Consider the following 15,878-nt stretch of genomic DNA (forward strand, 5'->3'; position numbering starts at 1 on the left):
TAAAAGAGTTTCCAAATAGCATGCTTCAATAATTTCCAAAATTAGATTTTGAACTCTTCGTCTGGTACACGAAATACAGTGATTTTCTTGACGAGTAATATTTTAAGAAGCAACTCCCACAAGTCTCAATGCTGAGTTTTTCAGTAACGCGAAGGGCCCTCTTCTTTTGTGTTTGCCAGCTGACCTTGTCTTCACCACGGCCACGGAAATTAAAAGTACACTGAAGATCGTATAAACTACCACAAGAGCTGCTGACGACTTGAACATCACTTGAAATTCAATTGCCAACCACAGAACCACTGCCATTCCACAGGTCATCAAGGTAATGGTTGTAACCAGCCATAGGAAAGGAGCAATGCCCAGTAAAATAAATATAACCTTGAAAATTGGTGGCATCGTGGATTTATCTTCCCTTTTTTACGAAAATCTTCACTCCGCGGGCGATTGTTGTGACCCGATCATGTTCGTCATCAGAGTGCAAATCTCCTGATCAGCGGGTATTTGAAAGAGTATCACGTGACTAATTTGCTGCACGCCGTGGAAGAATCAATATGGCGTTGTTTCTTTTGACTCGAAGGCTTTCCTATAAATTTTTAGAAGCTAGATGGAGGTAGCGGCGAAAAAGTAGTAAGATATAATAGGAGAATAATTCTAGTAGAAGGAAATTCGCGATGATGTTTCAACAACCGCACCAGCAAACTCTAAAGTTAATTCAAAAGCCTCCCACGACCTCGTCCGCCCAACCAGTTTCATCTGCAGAGTCGCAGGATGACAAAGGCTTTCGGCAGCCCATCACTTTCGATGGAAAACGGATGAGAAAGGCTGTTATGCGTAAAACTGTCGATTATAACTCTTCTGTTGTTAAACAAATCGAGGTACGACTGTTTTAACTGCCCCTGTTGTAAGATTGTTCTGGCGAAAAGAATACGGGATTAATTCCATGTGTGTTTGACGCTTTGAAACCGACGCTTTCCGTTTCGATACGACTGCAGCCGGGAAATCGGTATTCCTGTTGAAGATTCCATTTCACACTGAAAAGTCTGTTTTCGTCTTCCTCCCGCTCGCAAGAAAACAGGCATGATGACTCTCTTCCTAATTATTAGGCTTGAAGGCTTCTGACATTAAGGATGCTGTCTTCCAACTTTGGCAGCATATCACCCATCACACCTGTTTAATTCACAAGTAATGATCCTCAGTTTTATCCCTTAAATGGAGATAATCAAAAGCTGTCAAGGATGCTAAATTTACTGGGTTTGGAGAAAGTTAAAAGAATGTCCTTCAATCTGAGAAATCTTTAAAATTTCATTGAATTTTTGGCTTTTGAGGCAAAACCCTTTGTCGATGAAGAAAAAGAAGAAGAAGGATATGATCTAGATATTTCAGCAAAAACATCCTAACTGTCTGGTTTTAAAAATTATATAAAGTGTTCTATAATTGGATGTTATTAGCCTGCATTATCCTTATGCTTAGTAATTTATTTCAAACTTGAATTAATTAGCACTTGGTAATTTATTAATAACAAACTTTCAGTGTTGCAGCCCCTAAACTACAGAATAGACCCTTCCACAGTTTTTGACTGCCATATTGTCTGGGAGCCAAATATGGCTAAATTTACAGTAAATATGTGAGATTTTGGCTGTCTTTAAACTGCTGTAGTGCTGCTAAAAAGAGACAGATTTCCAACTTTTGCCACTACTTTAAATAGTTTTATACATATCATTCATTCAACACAAAATAAGGCCATTAAGGAAGGTATGACGTCCATAAATTCGAATACTAAATCTTCTCGTGTGGCTTCTTAATTTGGTGGCAATTTGCCGTGATGATTTTAGAAGGGTTGTATGGAATCTTAAAACTTCGGTTATGGTCGCTGTAGCCTGAATCTTTTCTTTATATTTCATGAAAATAATATTGGTATAAATGTCTTTTAAAAGACACTATCACTGTGGAAACTTGACCTTTTTTAGCGGCGCTACAGCCAAAATCCCATACATTTACTGTAAATTTAGCAGTGTTTACCTCCCAACCAAGATGGCCCCAAAAACCGTGGAAGGGTCTATTCTGTTCAATATGAAATTGGATCTGCCAGAAACCTAAACCAATATATATCTAAACTCAAAACCTGTTTGTTTTGTAAATGCTTACTGTTAACCTCCTCTGCACGCTGACATTGCACTTTTTTCTACAGTTTGTTTACTGGTTATAGTTTTTAACTGTGTCATACTTTTTCAATTTCTCCTGGTTTTTTAAATTTGTTTTATGGTTTGATATTTCATGTTTTAAAGCGCTTTAAAGGCTTGTATAGAGACTGAACATTATGTAAATAATGAATTAGTATTAGTGACCGAGTTTGAGTCACATTTTCTAGATTAGCTGTAGCTATTTAGATGGTCCAACCTTGCTATTTTGTTTAAAATTCTGACTCTGCATCATTACCGCAAGTAATTATTTGTTATACAAAAATTTGGTTTATCAACAGAGTTGATAATGTAAATTGACCACCGTACAGAGATTCTAAAGGCTGACGTTTCGAGCGTTAGCCCTTCGTCAGAGCGAATGACGAAGGGCTAACGCTCGAAACGTCAGCTTTTAGAATCTCTGTACGGTGGTCAATTTACACAGCACCACAGTTTCTTTAGAAACTACCCCTTCATTCATAATTATTTGTTAGTTTGTTACCATAGTCTTTTCCATTTCGTAAATAGTGAATGAAGTTAACTGAACAATAGTGTTATCGTTTTTGTTGAACTTAACCAAAAGTGCATTTTTCTGTTTCTTTCATATGCTTAGAGTACCGTTACACCAAAAAAATCACATTTGAAAGGAAAAATGGCTACATTTCATTTGTTCAGATCAACAAGGAAATACACCCAACAGTTACTTTATAGTAATCCCCTGTTTGGTAACAGTTGAAATTTCAAAGACATTCAAAATAATTTGAAGCTTTCATATTTGTTTGTGGCAGTTTTTATTTGAGGTATTTCAATCAGTTTTGTTATTGTCATAAGTTCCTTTATAACAGATTGAATTGAAAATGATTTTTGAATGGCATCTGAAATGTTTTTAGATTGTTACCTGTGACAGCTCAGCCTGTTCTTCTCTGTTTCCTATTTGCAGAATAGAAAATGGTTCAAAGATCTTAACAAGAGGAGTGGAATGCAGCCAGATGATTCATTTTCGTCGGATGTAAGTATCAGATAATTCTTTCCATATTTTTATCATCATTTAGGTTATTATTTTCATGCCATGTCTTTTGTACTTTAATTTTCTCCACAACATGTCAACCATTCTGGTGGAAACCTTAATTTTTTGGGCTTGTAAGATTGTATGAGATGAAGTCAGGGAAAAGATGTTATGGTTATTAAGTTTTATTTGCTTAAACATGCTGTACACCAGCAAACATTTGCATGCATGAAGTTGCCACACTAATTATTTGTTGCTACCATCAATTGCATCTGCCCTTCCAATCACACATGATAAAAAGTGAGTGAGTGAGTGAGTGAAGCTATTAGTCTCTCCCCTCGGGGCTTTTCAGGACTAATTTACAATGTTTTTCGGGGGCGTAAAGCTGGGGGTAACCCTGCGATGGACTAGCATCCCATCCAGGGGGGAGTATAAATACTCCTAGTCGCTTCATGCTAATGAAACCGGAGATAAGCGCCGGCCTGATGAGCCTTCTGGCTCGTAAGCGGAGACTTTTACCTTTACCTTTTGGGGGCTTTAGTCAGACTGCTTATTACACAGTTTACAATTTTATTTTAGGAAGTGAGAGATGCCCCCGTCCAGATAAGTTCAGACCACAACACCGGGGACTATGTCCCCTACTCTTATCGAATAGTGAGTGGGTTCTTTAACGTCCCATACTATTTAATTTCCAACAAGGGTTATGAGACTGGACCTCCGGTTTACAGTCCTTATCCGAGAAGGCTTGAAAGTCTAACCATTTGCAGATGTAATTACAAAGGTAGCACATTCTCCTCAGTTATTTTAAGACCCTGAGTCTTGGTCCGGCCGGAGTCGAACTCACGACCTCCCGCACGACAGCCCGATGCTCAACCAACTGATCCACCGGTGCGCGGTGGCTCAGTGAGTTGTTCAAAAACATGTCATGTTGACATAACAAACTTCAATTTTTTGACAGCAAAACATCAAAGTTTCCCTACCTCTTTTATTCCTATAGTACACTGAATGGACAGATGACAGTTAAATTAAAACACTGAAACTATGGTGTTCTGAACAAATTCTGGTCAATTAGAACTCAACAAGTTTGTGGAGGTGTTGTAACTGAGTCCTCTGGTCAAATTCAAAATATTTGAACAGCTATAACGGAAAAGTAGACATCTTCGGTAAGAAACCTGGCACTTCCTTTGGAAGTAAACCCCTTCTCCATTAAATGAGCTGCATATTTTAGTAAATCAGAATCTACTTTGGCCAAAAACTCTTCGCTAGTTCTGGGATCAGATGTTATTCTTTTCCTCTCTTTTGTCTTTTAAAAAATAACCTGTCAAGAAGCACTGGATAGCACTACAAATAGGTGGGAAAACTTTGAAGTTTTGGTGTCCAAATATTGAAGTTTGATAGGCCAACAGAACATGTTCTTATCATGTGCATGGAAGGGTAGATGCAATCGACAGTATTTTCGTTAGGATACTTCTTTTTGCTTTTAGTGTGAATTTCCTATCTCGGGAAGGTTACAAGGCTGGTGCATGTAATATTCACAGCTGTTTACTGCATGTGTATTTGTTACCGATGCATGTATTTTACAAGTGTTTTTGTAGTGAGGCTCAAATCAAATCAGTTTCCTTAGCCAAGATGTGGATCAGGAGACATCAGGGATTTAACTTGTTCCCATTTTCTGACAGGTTTTCCCACCAGGTTGTCTCTTGGCTAATCCAATTAATGCTGTGACTACCAAATTTGTGAGAACATCAACAAATAAACTGAGGTGTCCAATATTTTGTGTGGCGGTTAGTATAATATTCATTAATTTCTTGTTTGTAAATGCATGAGAACTTGTATTATTTTATTTAACAGGACTTTCATCCAGTATGTCCTACACCTGCAGAGCTACAAAGAACACCTTTTATATTCTTTTTGAAATCAAAAACAAAGGTGTTTTCAGAAAGGAAATGGTCTGAAAATTGCTTGAAAAGGTTCTAAACTCTTGGTTATAAACAGCAAAACATCTAAGCAGATCACTCAGTATTGGGCGGGATTTTGCAGATTTTTGGGAATTGTGCGGGTTTCATCGAATTGTGCAGTCCCGCACCCACGCATCCTGTCAGAAGTTCTGTATCGAAAATGTTTAAGAAGAGATACATGTATTGTAAAGAAAGAGCACAGCAAGAAATGTCTGGCTTATGTGCTGAAATGGGATCTAGAATTACTGGTCTCATCATTACTATTTTGATAGCATAAAGTTAAATTTAAGGAATTCAAATAAGATCTTAATGTGACAATAATAACATAGTAAAGGTTAACTCAAATTACATGAGACGCAAATTGCTGTCAAACCCAAGTCATGGTGGAATACAAGCTCTCACCAATGCACCAGCACTGCTCCCCATGATTGAGGAAATAAAAATTAAAAAATCACCATAGTTACTTGTATTCATGCAGCTGCTGTTTTGACAAGTGGGAAAGACATACATGTACATGTATCTTGGGGAGCAGAAAATATGGTTAGCATTCCCATAAGACAGATTTCTCTTCCCTTTCTACATGTATGTCAGCAATGTAAAGCGCTTCGAAGAGATAATATTTTTTGAAGAGTGGCTCAGGGATACTGAGCTGAGTACTCCTTTGCAGGAGTCAAACCTACAATTTTTTGATTACTAGTTCGGATGCTCTACCAATGAGCAATAGTAAACTCATGGAAGCCCTTCATCATCAAAGGTCTCAGGGCTGTTAATGTTAATATTGATGTGAAAGAATGGTTAAAACATTCAGTTGTGTACATTTTAAAACATATTTTAGTGGACACCAGAGGGACGCCGACTGGTAACAGGAGCGTCAAGTGGTGAATTTACACTGTGGAATGGACTCACATTTAACTTTGAAACAATTCTGCAAGTATGTAACTCAGCAAACAGAGAAAACAAGTAAACAATGCTGTTTGGTCTAGAATGTGATTTGAATGCAACAAGTAGCTAGGGGTTTGGAAATGTGATTCCCAATCACTTTAGTGGCTTGGCTAATCCTCATAACTCATACATGTACAAGATCAAGGAGATAAGAAATTGAATTCCATGCATCAATAGCCTGGATTTTGTTTGCAGATAGTTTACTTTTGAAGGGGTGAGCTCTTTGAATAGAAAAATCAAGAGGTGCTCATCTTGGAGAGGACAGTTGTAGCACTTACTAATCAACTTAGGCATCTGCCAATTGTTTGGAAGCAGTATGTTTTCCTTGATAAGTGAATTAACCCACTAAAAGTAAAGAATCGCAGACTGGAGAGCTTAAGAGATTTGTCTAAATGCTGTTTTGTGTCCTTGTTGAATTTGGAAATTTATGGATTGCTGGTCTGTTGTTGTGGTTTCCATTTCTTGCACATAGTTTTGAAACACTTTTATTTAGGCTCACGACAGCCCAGTACGAGCAATGGTATGGAGTCATGCAGATAACTGGCTGCTTTCATCAGACCACGGAGGCTTTATTAAGTACTGGCAGTCCAACATGAACAATGTGCAAATGTATGAAGCTCATAAAGAACCCATTCGAGGATTAAGGTTAGCAAGTTTGGTTCCAAGAACGCAGCACGGTGGACTGTTTTTAGCTGTTTTTGTCGGTATAGTAGAACTTCTCAAGCACTTTCTACAGTTAGTGTTGATAGAACGTGTGCAACACATTTTGTTTAGCAGCAGAGGCAGAATTTATAAGAGGTAACATGGTGCCCTACAGGCTAGTGTTTGAGGTGAAGCCAAATTTAATTCTATGAGTTCTCAAAAAGTGCCGACCATTTCGATGCCAATGGTTGCCAATTAGTTGGTTTTTGGTGCCTCACTGTCACTCTCAAACTATATTCTGTAGGGAAGTTCCCTATTGGGTAAATTATTTAATAAAGATAACCTAGTATTTACATTTAAGAATGCTCAAACCCCATTAAAAACAGCAATGGTTGAGCATATTTTTCCTTTAAATGCTTTAAATAAATAAAGAAGACGTGGGAAATAAAATGAAGCAGTTCAAAATAAAAAAAAAATGAAAACTCATAATAAAAATACAACCCAATTACCCAGCATCTCTAAACCTTCCATCTGCATTGATTATGAACTCCCTTGAGCATGCACATAAATCGTCACCATGTGGGTGCAAGGTAGCATCTGCCGCAACCCAATATTCAGCCTTGGTCTTTACGTTTAGTTGATATTTATGTTTACCTCTCTGGTTTCTTTGTTTGTACCTAAATGAAGCCTTGACAAAATGTTATCAATGAAGAATTTTAAAGTCACGATCCTTTACAGTTTTGTTTTGTTTTGTTTTTTTGAGCTCCAACATCACACTTATCAAGACTATTACAATGTAGATCAGTTTCTTCACTGCATTAGGTTGAAAAAACAGGGATAAAGGTTGTTGGACCTACAACGGTTGTATGTTTAGTTTTTGAACTTTACCCTTCACTTTTCACTTATTATTTTGCCTTTATGAACATAGTATACGACGTTAGTATGGCTCATTGGTCAAATTTACTCACTTTCCTAGTTGCAAGATTCCACTATGTGCGTATCAGATACTACTGTATTTCCAGTATCTGATGCATTCTTTTCGTTCGTAACATCATTTTTTTTTTTTTCTTTGTTGCATTTCTGGGACTCATTATTTCAATCCAAAAAACTTTTTAAAGCCAGTTTTGTACAATGTCTTCTTAATGCATTTATTTACAGCAGATATACCCATTTTCCTCTGGCCACTCTACAGAATACAAACTGTCTGCAAATAATCAGGGCAGTATGCAACATTGCCAACATCGCCATGTTTATTATTGGCGAATTATTTTTTTTTTTGCTTGGAACTAGCAGAATCTTTGCATTTTGCCTGGAAATGAACTTTCCCTGATTTGTGCTTCATTTTCAAGAAATAAGTCATCTGATGCAAAACGTGTAAACAAGTTTGTCCCAATTTGTTTCCATGAAATAAAGCCTTAAATACTGTCACCTTTGTATTGAACAAACACCGGTAAGTGTCACTTCACTGATTCCAACATTTGAAGAAAACAAAGTCGTCCTTTCATTTTCCATTTCAAAGGCGTAGCTGATAGTATATATTTGCATAGCCGACAGCCATCGTGTGAGAGGAGGCAATTTTGAGCAAGTCTGAACAGCTACATGTACTTGTTCCATTCGAGGCATAATGGACATTGTTTTCAGTTTCCTGACATCAGATTTATTACTCGCTCACTTACTCATTGATCTGTTAGTACAGTCATTGTTTGTTTTGGACAGCAGACACAGCTTGGTTTTTAGAACTGATATGAAATTAGGATCTCAGACTAAACATAAACCACAGAATATCCTTTGATTTCGATCGAGGTATGGATAAACATTTAATAATGAAATATGAACGGCAATAAATGTAAGAATGCCCCATGACTGAAAGGGCTAGAATGCACAAAGATTGGTAATTTTTTCTTGATCAGTCTAAATTGGAATTACTGGTGATTGTTAATTGCACTTTTTGAGTTAAAAGGCTGGCATTTACACACAAGTCATGCAAACATTTGCCTATTTGGTTGGTGTTTGTTATTGTGGTATTGCACTGTAAGAGCGCAACACACTATGTCACCGGGTTGTAAGAGTGTAAGTCGTGGTGCCAATAGGCCTGCAGTGCTTGCATAAATCATGAAAATAAACAGGTCTGTTGGAAGCGTGCTTGAGTTTCAACGCAGTGAACCCCAAAATTGGCAAGAATTTGTGACGCTGATGAATAATAAAGCAGCTGCTATTTCCAAAACAATGGAATTACCTGGTGGTAAATAACCTGGTCAAGGAGAGTAAATTTTTGACTTTGCAGAAAACAATGGTCAACCTCAAGAGTTGGGCAATTGTGATCTTTGTGTTGAATTCACACATTTCTTTTTGAACTTTATAACGCTTGAAAGGAAAAAAAACCAAACTAACGAAAACAGAAACCCGGTGTCTTGCCATCCTGTTGACACAGATGTATCCTTTGTTTTGCGAGTAAACACGCAAGGTAACTTGATCCAGCCCCTTCAATTTTGCGATTTACTTGTCAGCCAATAGTACAATAGAAAAATTGAATGCAGCAAAAATCTCCCAAAATGTTTTTTGCCGATGGGAACTTTTTACATTCACAGTTCAAAATTTATGTTGTTTTAATGTCAAAAATTTTGTTGCTGACGGCAAAATATTTTATTCTCGATCGACACATCCTGAAAACTTCCTTCTGCTCTTCCTGAAAACTGTGTATAAATATTTATTTGCTTTTGCATCAATATTTGTTTTGCATAAAGCAGGCTAACAAAATCTATACCTTGCTTAGTTCACATTTTTGAGCATTAAAATAGAATTTCTGTCCTGTTTCTGACAGCAAGTTGTATATTTTGAGGTCTCCCACTAGATACTAACCCTGTTGGACAAAGTTTAACTTTGGTGAACTATCATATCAGAAAGCTGTCAGACACTCAGAGTGCACGCTTAAACTTGTGATGAAAAGGGGAACTTGAAAATGATCAACATGTCGGCCTCAAAGCCAGTGTTTCTTGATTCCCTATTATTTTCTGCAATCTTTCTGGGTTTAGTATTTTACTAGTAATCACATGTCCTCTCAGGGGGCTATTTACCAAGACATCTATCATGGCACTTAAATGATAAATGGTACCAAAACAATAATTATCATGTACATGTACTATTCGAGCTAGGTATTATGAAAAAACAACTTGAATCTCCTGGAAGACAAAGCGCAGCTCAATTGACAATTAAGGAATAAAGTGCTGTGTTACTGCACTACCACATGTATTTAATGCAGGCATATTTTTTCATTACTTATCAGAGTGTATCTCTGATCTGATTTTTTTACTCTTGCAATCCATCTGATTGTTATCCCTTGTAAGGAAAATTGAACCACAGAACGACACAAAAAACCTCTGAGCATGGGGTAATTGGACCTGCAGCCTTCAAATTTGGGCTCTTTCTAAGAGAAATTTAAAAAATTAAATTCTCTTCATTTGTATCCCTTAATGCCATTTTCATGTCATTTAACTATTGTAGGTCTCATTTACGCCCACGTCAACTCTGCCCATACCTCCTGCTCCCAAAGACAGGGACGGCAGAGATTATTTTGTATTGGAGGGGCTAAACAAGCAAGCACCGGAGACCCTAACTTGTAGGGGGTTCTGGGAAAATTCGTCACCAGAAAATTTTGAAATCTTGAAGCTCGGAAATGCTACTTTCAGCATTGTCGACGAAATATCAAAAAACTAAACGTGTATCAACCGTAAAATGACAGATATTCTACTTTTTATTTTTGTTCCTTGCTTGAAATTGGGGGGAAGCTAAAGCCCCCCTGGCTCTGCCATCCCTGAAAGAAAAGGTACATGTGAAGAGGGCCATCACTTACCGGTAATGCTTGAATTACAATCTTACCCCCATCCAGCTTTCTGATGCCATCTTGGTTGAGGGGCAAACATGGCATAAATTACAGTGAATGTATGGGATTTTGGCCAAACTCAAACCTTTACAGCTCTGCTGTTAAAAAGCAGATTTCAAACATTTTTGAACTTTTAGTCATTTTTTTAATATCATTCACTTGACGGAAAATTAGATCATTGCACAAGGCACCACGCCTGAAAATTGGATATTAGAAATCTCTTCATGTCGCTTCAAATTCCACAGGAACTTGATTAATTTTGTTTACAAGGGTTTGAAATATGAAATTTACAAATTTCATTTACAGCCGTGATTGATTGTCCGGCTTGATTGTCATAGTCATACTTCACGAAAAATAGAAGTGCTTTTTGAGGGGTATGCTCGCTATCCATATCATCAGACCTTAACGGTTCAAAGTCTGCAAATTTCCCAAACATTCACTGTGATTCAAGACTTGTTCCCCCCCCCCCCCCAACCAATATCGCATCAGAAACTGTGAAAAAGACGTCTATTTGCCTTTTAGATCTTGATGCCAAACATGAAATATATATTGCCAAAGGCACCAATAATAATAATTTTATCATTATAACCAAAATAAGTTGCTTTTCAAAACCAGACAGCAATCTAGTTTTTGAGTTCCTTTTTTATTATTTTTGAGAGAATTTGTTCCCCTTGCACTGGTACTGTCTTACCCAAAATAGAGCTTTTACAGAGTTTTGTATTTTAAAGATGGATAAAGGGGAAAATGTCCATATCAGCCTTCCTCCCTTCAAACAAATCACATGAAGGATCTGCAAAATCTTGCAAAACATCCATCAAAAGTGATTGTGTCAATGAATCATACCTTCCTTGGAGGGGTTATCCCAGATATGCAAACTGCAATGAACCCTTCAAAAAATGATTCAATAGTATTCTAATACTGAAGAAGAAATAATACCACTACAATACAATACAATACAATACAACATTCTTTATTTAACGAAGGTAACATAGTTAACCCAATGAGTTATCTAACTTACGGCCTTCACCACTGCTGTGAAACTAAGGTTAAGATAAGCAAATATTTGCAAAACATTGTTTAAACATTCCTATCATAAAAGGTGAGTTTTTACTCCCACTGACACTTGACATTGAAGATTTTGGGGAGGTGATTTTGCTAAAAAAAACATTCACTTAATGTCAAAATTGTGCCCTTGAGACTCTTTAGGTGCCCTAGGATGCCCCCAGTTGAGGAGTGACTCCTAGGAGTCAATGGGTTAAGTAAAACGTGGCAACTGCAACCACCATGAGCAAGCAACACCCCTTAAATAGACAGCTGTAGTTTTGGCATTGACAAAATAAAATTACATGTATGCATGAAAGACAACAAGTGCTGTTATTGAAGAGAACTTCATTTTCCATTTTTCTCTAGACATACATGGTTGAGGAAGCATGAAAACCAAAACCATAGCTGAAATGTTAAAAACAAAAACAATGAACAAGTTCGTAATTATTGACACTGTAAGCAATCAATCGATCAATTTCAATCTTCAAGGGCTCTCATTTGTGCCTTCGATAAGCATTTATAGTACCAAGCATGACAACTTATTCCTTCACAAAGCAGACAGCGAGCTCAGAGGGCCCAATCCTTTTTGGGTCAAATTGCATGTCCCCAGAATATTATTGGGATGTAAGTCAGAGAAATTCTGTTGTCGCTGTCCTCCTGAGACTGCAGAAATAATCCCCTGGGAAGAATTTGAATCATGTTTTCATTTTTCGATCAGTATAAATGTAGTGGGTTGTGTGGGGGATTTTCTTTGTCATATTTGTTTGAGCACATATTGCTCATCTAGCTATCATTTTGTTGATGGTTTCTACAGTTCTTTGAGATGTTGATAAAAGAATGAAATATGAAAACACCCCTTAATATGTGACAACTGTAGTACCAGTCATCAAAGTAAAACTGGTTGACAGGACATCCAGACTTATTGGCCACGCCCTTTATTTTATCCAACCAAACCAAAGGTTTCGCCATTGACCACAATGTTGTGAGAATTGTGGGCATTTCCTTCAAGTTTTGCATTGGCAGGTCATACACCTGTAGATGAACCAAATAACTCCCAACTTGGTTATGGCTGTGGTTTTGTCTACGAAAGTCCTACCCTTGGGTTAATCCTTGCTGAATTTAGGGCTAAGCCTGGTCATTAATGCAGTTTCGTTTAAACCCAGTTGAAATTGGCTGACACCTTAGTCATCATGGACTGATTGTCATTTCTTATTGTGTTATTTGATTTGTGTTTTAAACTGAAGTTCATTGACTGTCCTCGGCCAACAACTCAAAACCAGTATGCAGTGACTGCATCAACTAAACTGACATTGAACACCACATGCTACCACAATTTATTTTTGGACCAATGTTTGTTGTGGTAACTGGGGGAAATTGAGATGAAGCAGATGCACACAGTTATCTTGGAGGACCAATGTCACAGAAATCATCCCTTTTTGGTTTCTCCAATTTGTCAGACAAGTTGTCATGTAGCCATTTTATGCATTATGCTTTCCTTCAAGGCCTCTGTTTGCGATATCTAGTGATGACGCATGACACATGATGCTATTTAGTCACCTTTGAACCAGAAATTAGGCAATTAAGTATATTCTAGGGGATTAGCTACGAGTAATCTCTTGCACATCACATATTAAAAATTGGGCAACCTGTACCACAACCTAATCAAAAGGAAAAGACAACATCGACAATAACAATATTATATAATTGCAAATAATAATAACAATAATACAGTCATTGTTCTTGTCATGTGTCAAAGTTCTAAGCAAGGCCGTGGGAGGACACATATTCAATATTCATGTGAAAAAATAATTCTGATATTTTATCCCCACACTAACAGACATGTCCGGACATAAATTAATTCGGAGCAGGGTTACAGCATTTGCTAAACACTGATTGAATTAAGTTGACAATCTTACGGCAGTAATTTCAAAGAGGTACATAAATTGAAGTGAAGACAATAATTGAAAATAATGTTTTCATGAAAGACACTTGGTGCAAAATGAAAGTCATGGTTATAGCACTAATCTTGAAAAAATTTTTCAGATACCTTCACAAGTTGCAGAAATCCAGTTAATTTTAATTACTGATCATATGACAGTTGCATGATTTTAATCAAAGGAATGTAATTTCAAAGTGGTCAATGAAAATGTTTCTGTCAAACTGAGAAAGGGCAAGGTATTCTGGATCTTTGATCCATCTCTTACAACCCAAGTGTTTTTTTTTCCTTGATTGACTAACTGGAGAAAAGTACTCAAGTAGTCAAGTTGTAGAGTGTGAATCAAGATTTCTGCTATTATAATGTCATGAAAATGTAATTTGTCTGTCTATATGGTTCGGAGTAGGTCTTCTGTCATTGTTATGTAATGTAATCTACCATTGTCATGTTCTGTACTACTCATTTGTAGTTGACATGAACTGAGAGACACATTGAGAGAGGATGTGTTGTAATCATCAGTCCAGGTCACTGCCAATGAGAGGTTGGTTAGTTGGAAAATGAAATAAAACATGTGATACAAGTAATAGCAATGAACTTCATTGCCTTTATTCTTTATCACAGTCAAACAAAGAGCAAAAAATCCTTGATTTGATCACCATACTTTTTATTTTCTTCCCATTAAAGGGTCAAATGATACCATCTTTTTCCTGTAGTCATGTGTACATGTAGAAGTATAGTCATCACAAAGAAAACTGTGTAATCATATGTAGACTTGATCAATTCTCTATCCAACTACATGTACATGATACATGAATTCCGAAAAAAAAGTTACATGACCCTGTGATTCAAGATCTAGACACTACTTCGCCTGCCCTTCCAGACCCTGGTTAATATGAAATGTTGTAAAGGGACACACCATGGCACTGGGCTGTGAATTAGGACATTTTTAGTAGCACAATTTTTAACAGTGAACCACATGACATCAGGATGAATGATAATCAACTTTGTTATCCTTAAAATGACTCGGTTGTAGATGTCCCACCATTAAGTATGGTGGTTTTGAAACAAGCTTACTTTCCAAAAGGATACTTGAATTTACATTATGACATGACCCCTTCGAACATATAGAAAGTGTCTTGATGCCTAAAAGTGTAAACTGCTGCTTGAATTATAACTAAATACAGAACCTTATGTAAAAACTTACTTAAGCCCTTTGAGGGTAATAGTGATATACTTTTGACAGCTCTTCTTTTAAATTAACTGATTACCCATCATGAAATGCCAAGGTCACAAAAAAGTGATGCAGAAAATAAGTTGTACACAGTGCCACCCTTAAAAATTGTAATGTTTTTCTTTGTTGCACCAAGTCAAAGTGGATGTAAAAAAAATTAAATGTGTGCCTGGATTGAAATTAACATAGTTGCTAAAACAAGGAATGACCCAAAATGAGCTACAGTGGTATCTAAAAATGAACTAAAATGACTTAAAATGAGCTACAACGGTATCTAGTATGATCTAAAATGACCTAAAATGAATAGGTCATTTTAGATACTGTTGTAGCTCATTTTAGTTCAGTTTAAATACTGTTGTAGCTCATTTTAGATCATTTTCGGTCATTCCTTGTTTTAGTAACTACGTTGAAATTAATGCTACTACTATTACTACTACTACTAATAATAATAATAATATAATACTATTGAAATGTCCAGCCAGCCCTGACCATTCTCATTCAGCCCAGTCCATTCAGATTGTTTCGGGGTAATTCTCAGGTCAGCTTTGATGATTTTCTTGTGCCTCTTACCAGTGGGCACTCTCAAAAATGCATTTTCCAATCTGGGCTGTAGCATGGCAGCCATAACTCTCAGCATGATGAGGATAATCAAAAATAAGGTTTTTGTGATGACTTGCTATGGAGAAAATCCACCTCAGACACAAGTTAGAGCTTCATTTAAGTAGCTGTAACCTTTAACCCATTGATGACTCAAATCTATTGAGTCTCACTCCTAGCTAGGAGTCAATGGGTTAAGGAGACATTGATGTAGCACATGTCCAGAAATGCAGGCAGTGGCAGATTTGGCTAAATTTGCAAAGAGGGTGACATGTGGTGGATTTGGCCAAATCCTCCGTTTTGCCATTGCCTATATGTCTGGATTTTAGTGGAGATATGTAACAATTCAGTGGATTGAAATAACCCTAACCCTAACCCTAACCCTAACCCTAACCCTAACCCTAACCCAGTAGTTTCAGTAATTACCAACAGTTGACGAAAAGCGTCAGCTACTTTGCCAAGAGA

At 37.0% G+C, this 15,878-nt stretch overlaps 1 protein-coding gene across 1 annotated transcript in view; it reads left to right on the plus strand.

Annotated features, from left to right (window-relative positions):
• The first annotated feature begins 526 nt into the window (after positions 1-526).
• LOC138052156 (uncharacterized) overlaps positions 527-15,878 on the plus strand; it is a 30,564-nt gene continuing 15,212 nt past the window's right edge. The window contains exons 1-5 of the mRNA XM_068898531.1: positions 527-875; positions 3,118-3,186; positions 4,863-4,967; positions 5,977-6,072; positions 6,577-6,728. Coding sequence (XP_068754632.1) covers positions 672-875; positions 3,118-3,186; positions 4,863-4,967; positions 5,977-6,072; positions 6,577-6,728 — 626 coding nt within the window. The 5' untranslated portion in view covers positions 527-671. The remainder of the gene's footprint in view (positions 876-3,117; positions 3,187-4,862; positions 4,968-5,976; positions 6,073-6,576; positions 6,729-15,878) is intronic.

This window comes from Montipora capricornis, chromosome 6 (assembly GCF_036669925.1).
Source record: "Montipora capricornis isolate CH-2021 chromosome 6, ASM3666992v2, whole genome shotgun sequence".
Taxonomy (NCBI): Eukaryota; Metazoa; Cnidaria; class Anthozoa; order Scleractinia; family Acroporidae; genus Montipora; species Montipora capricornis.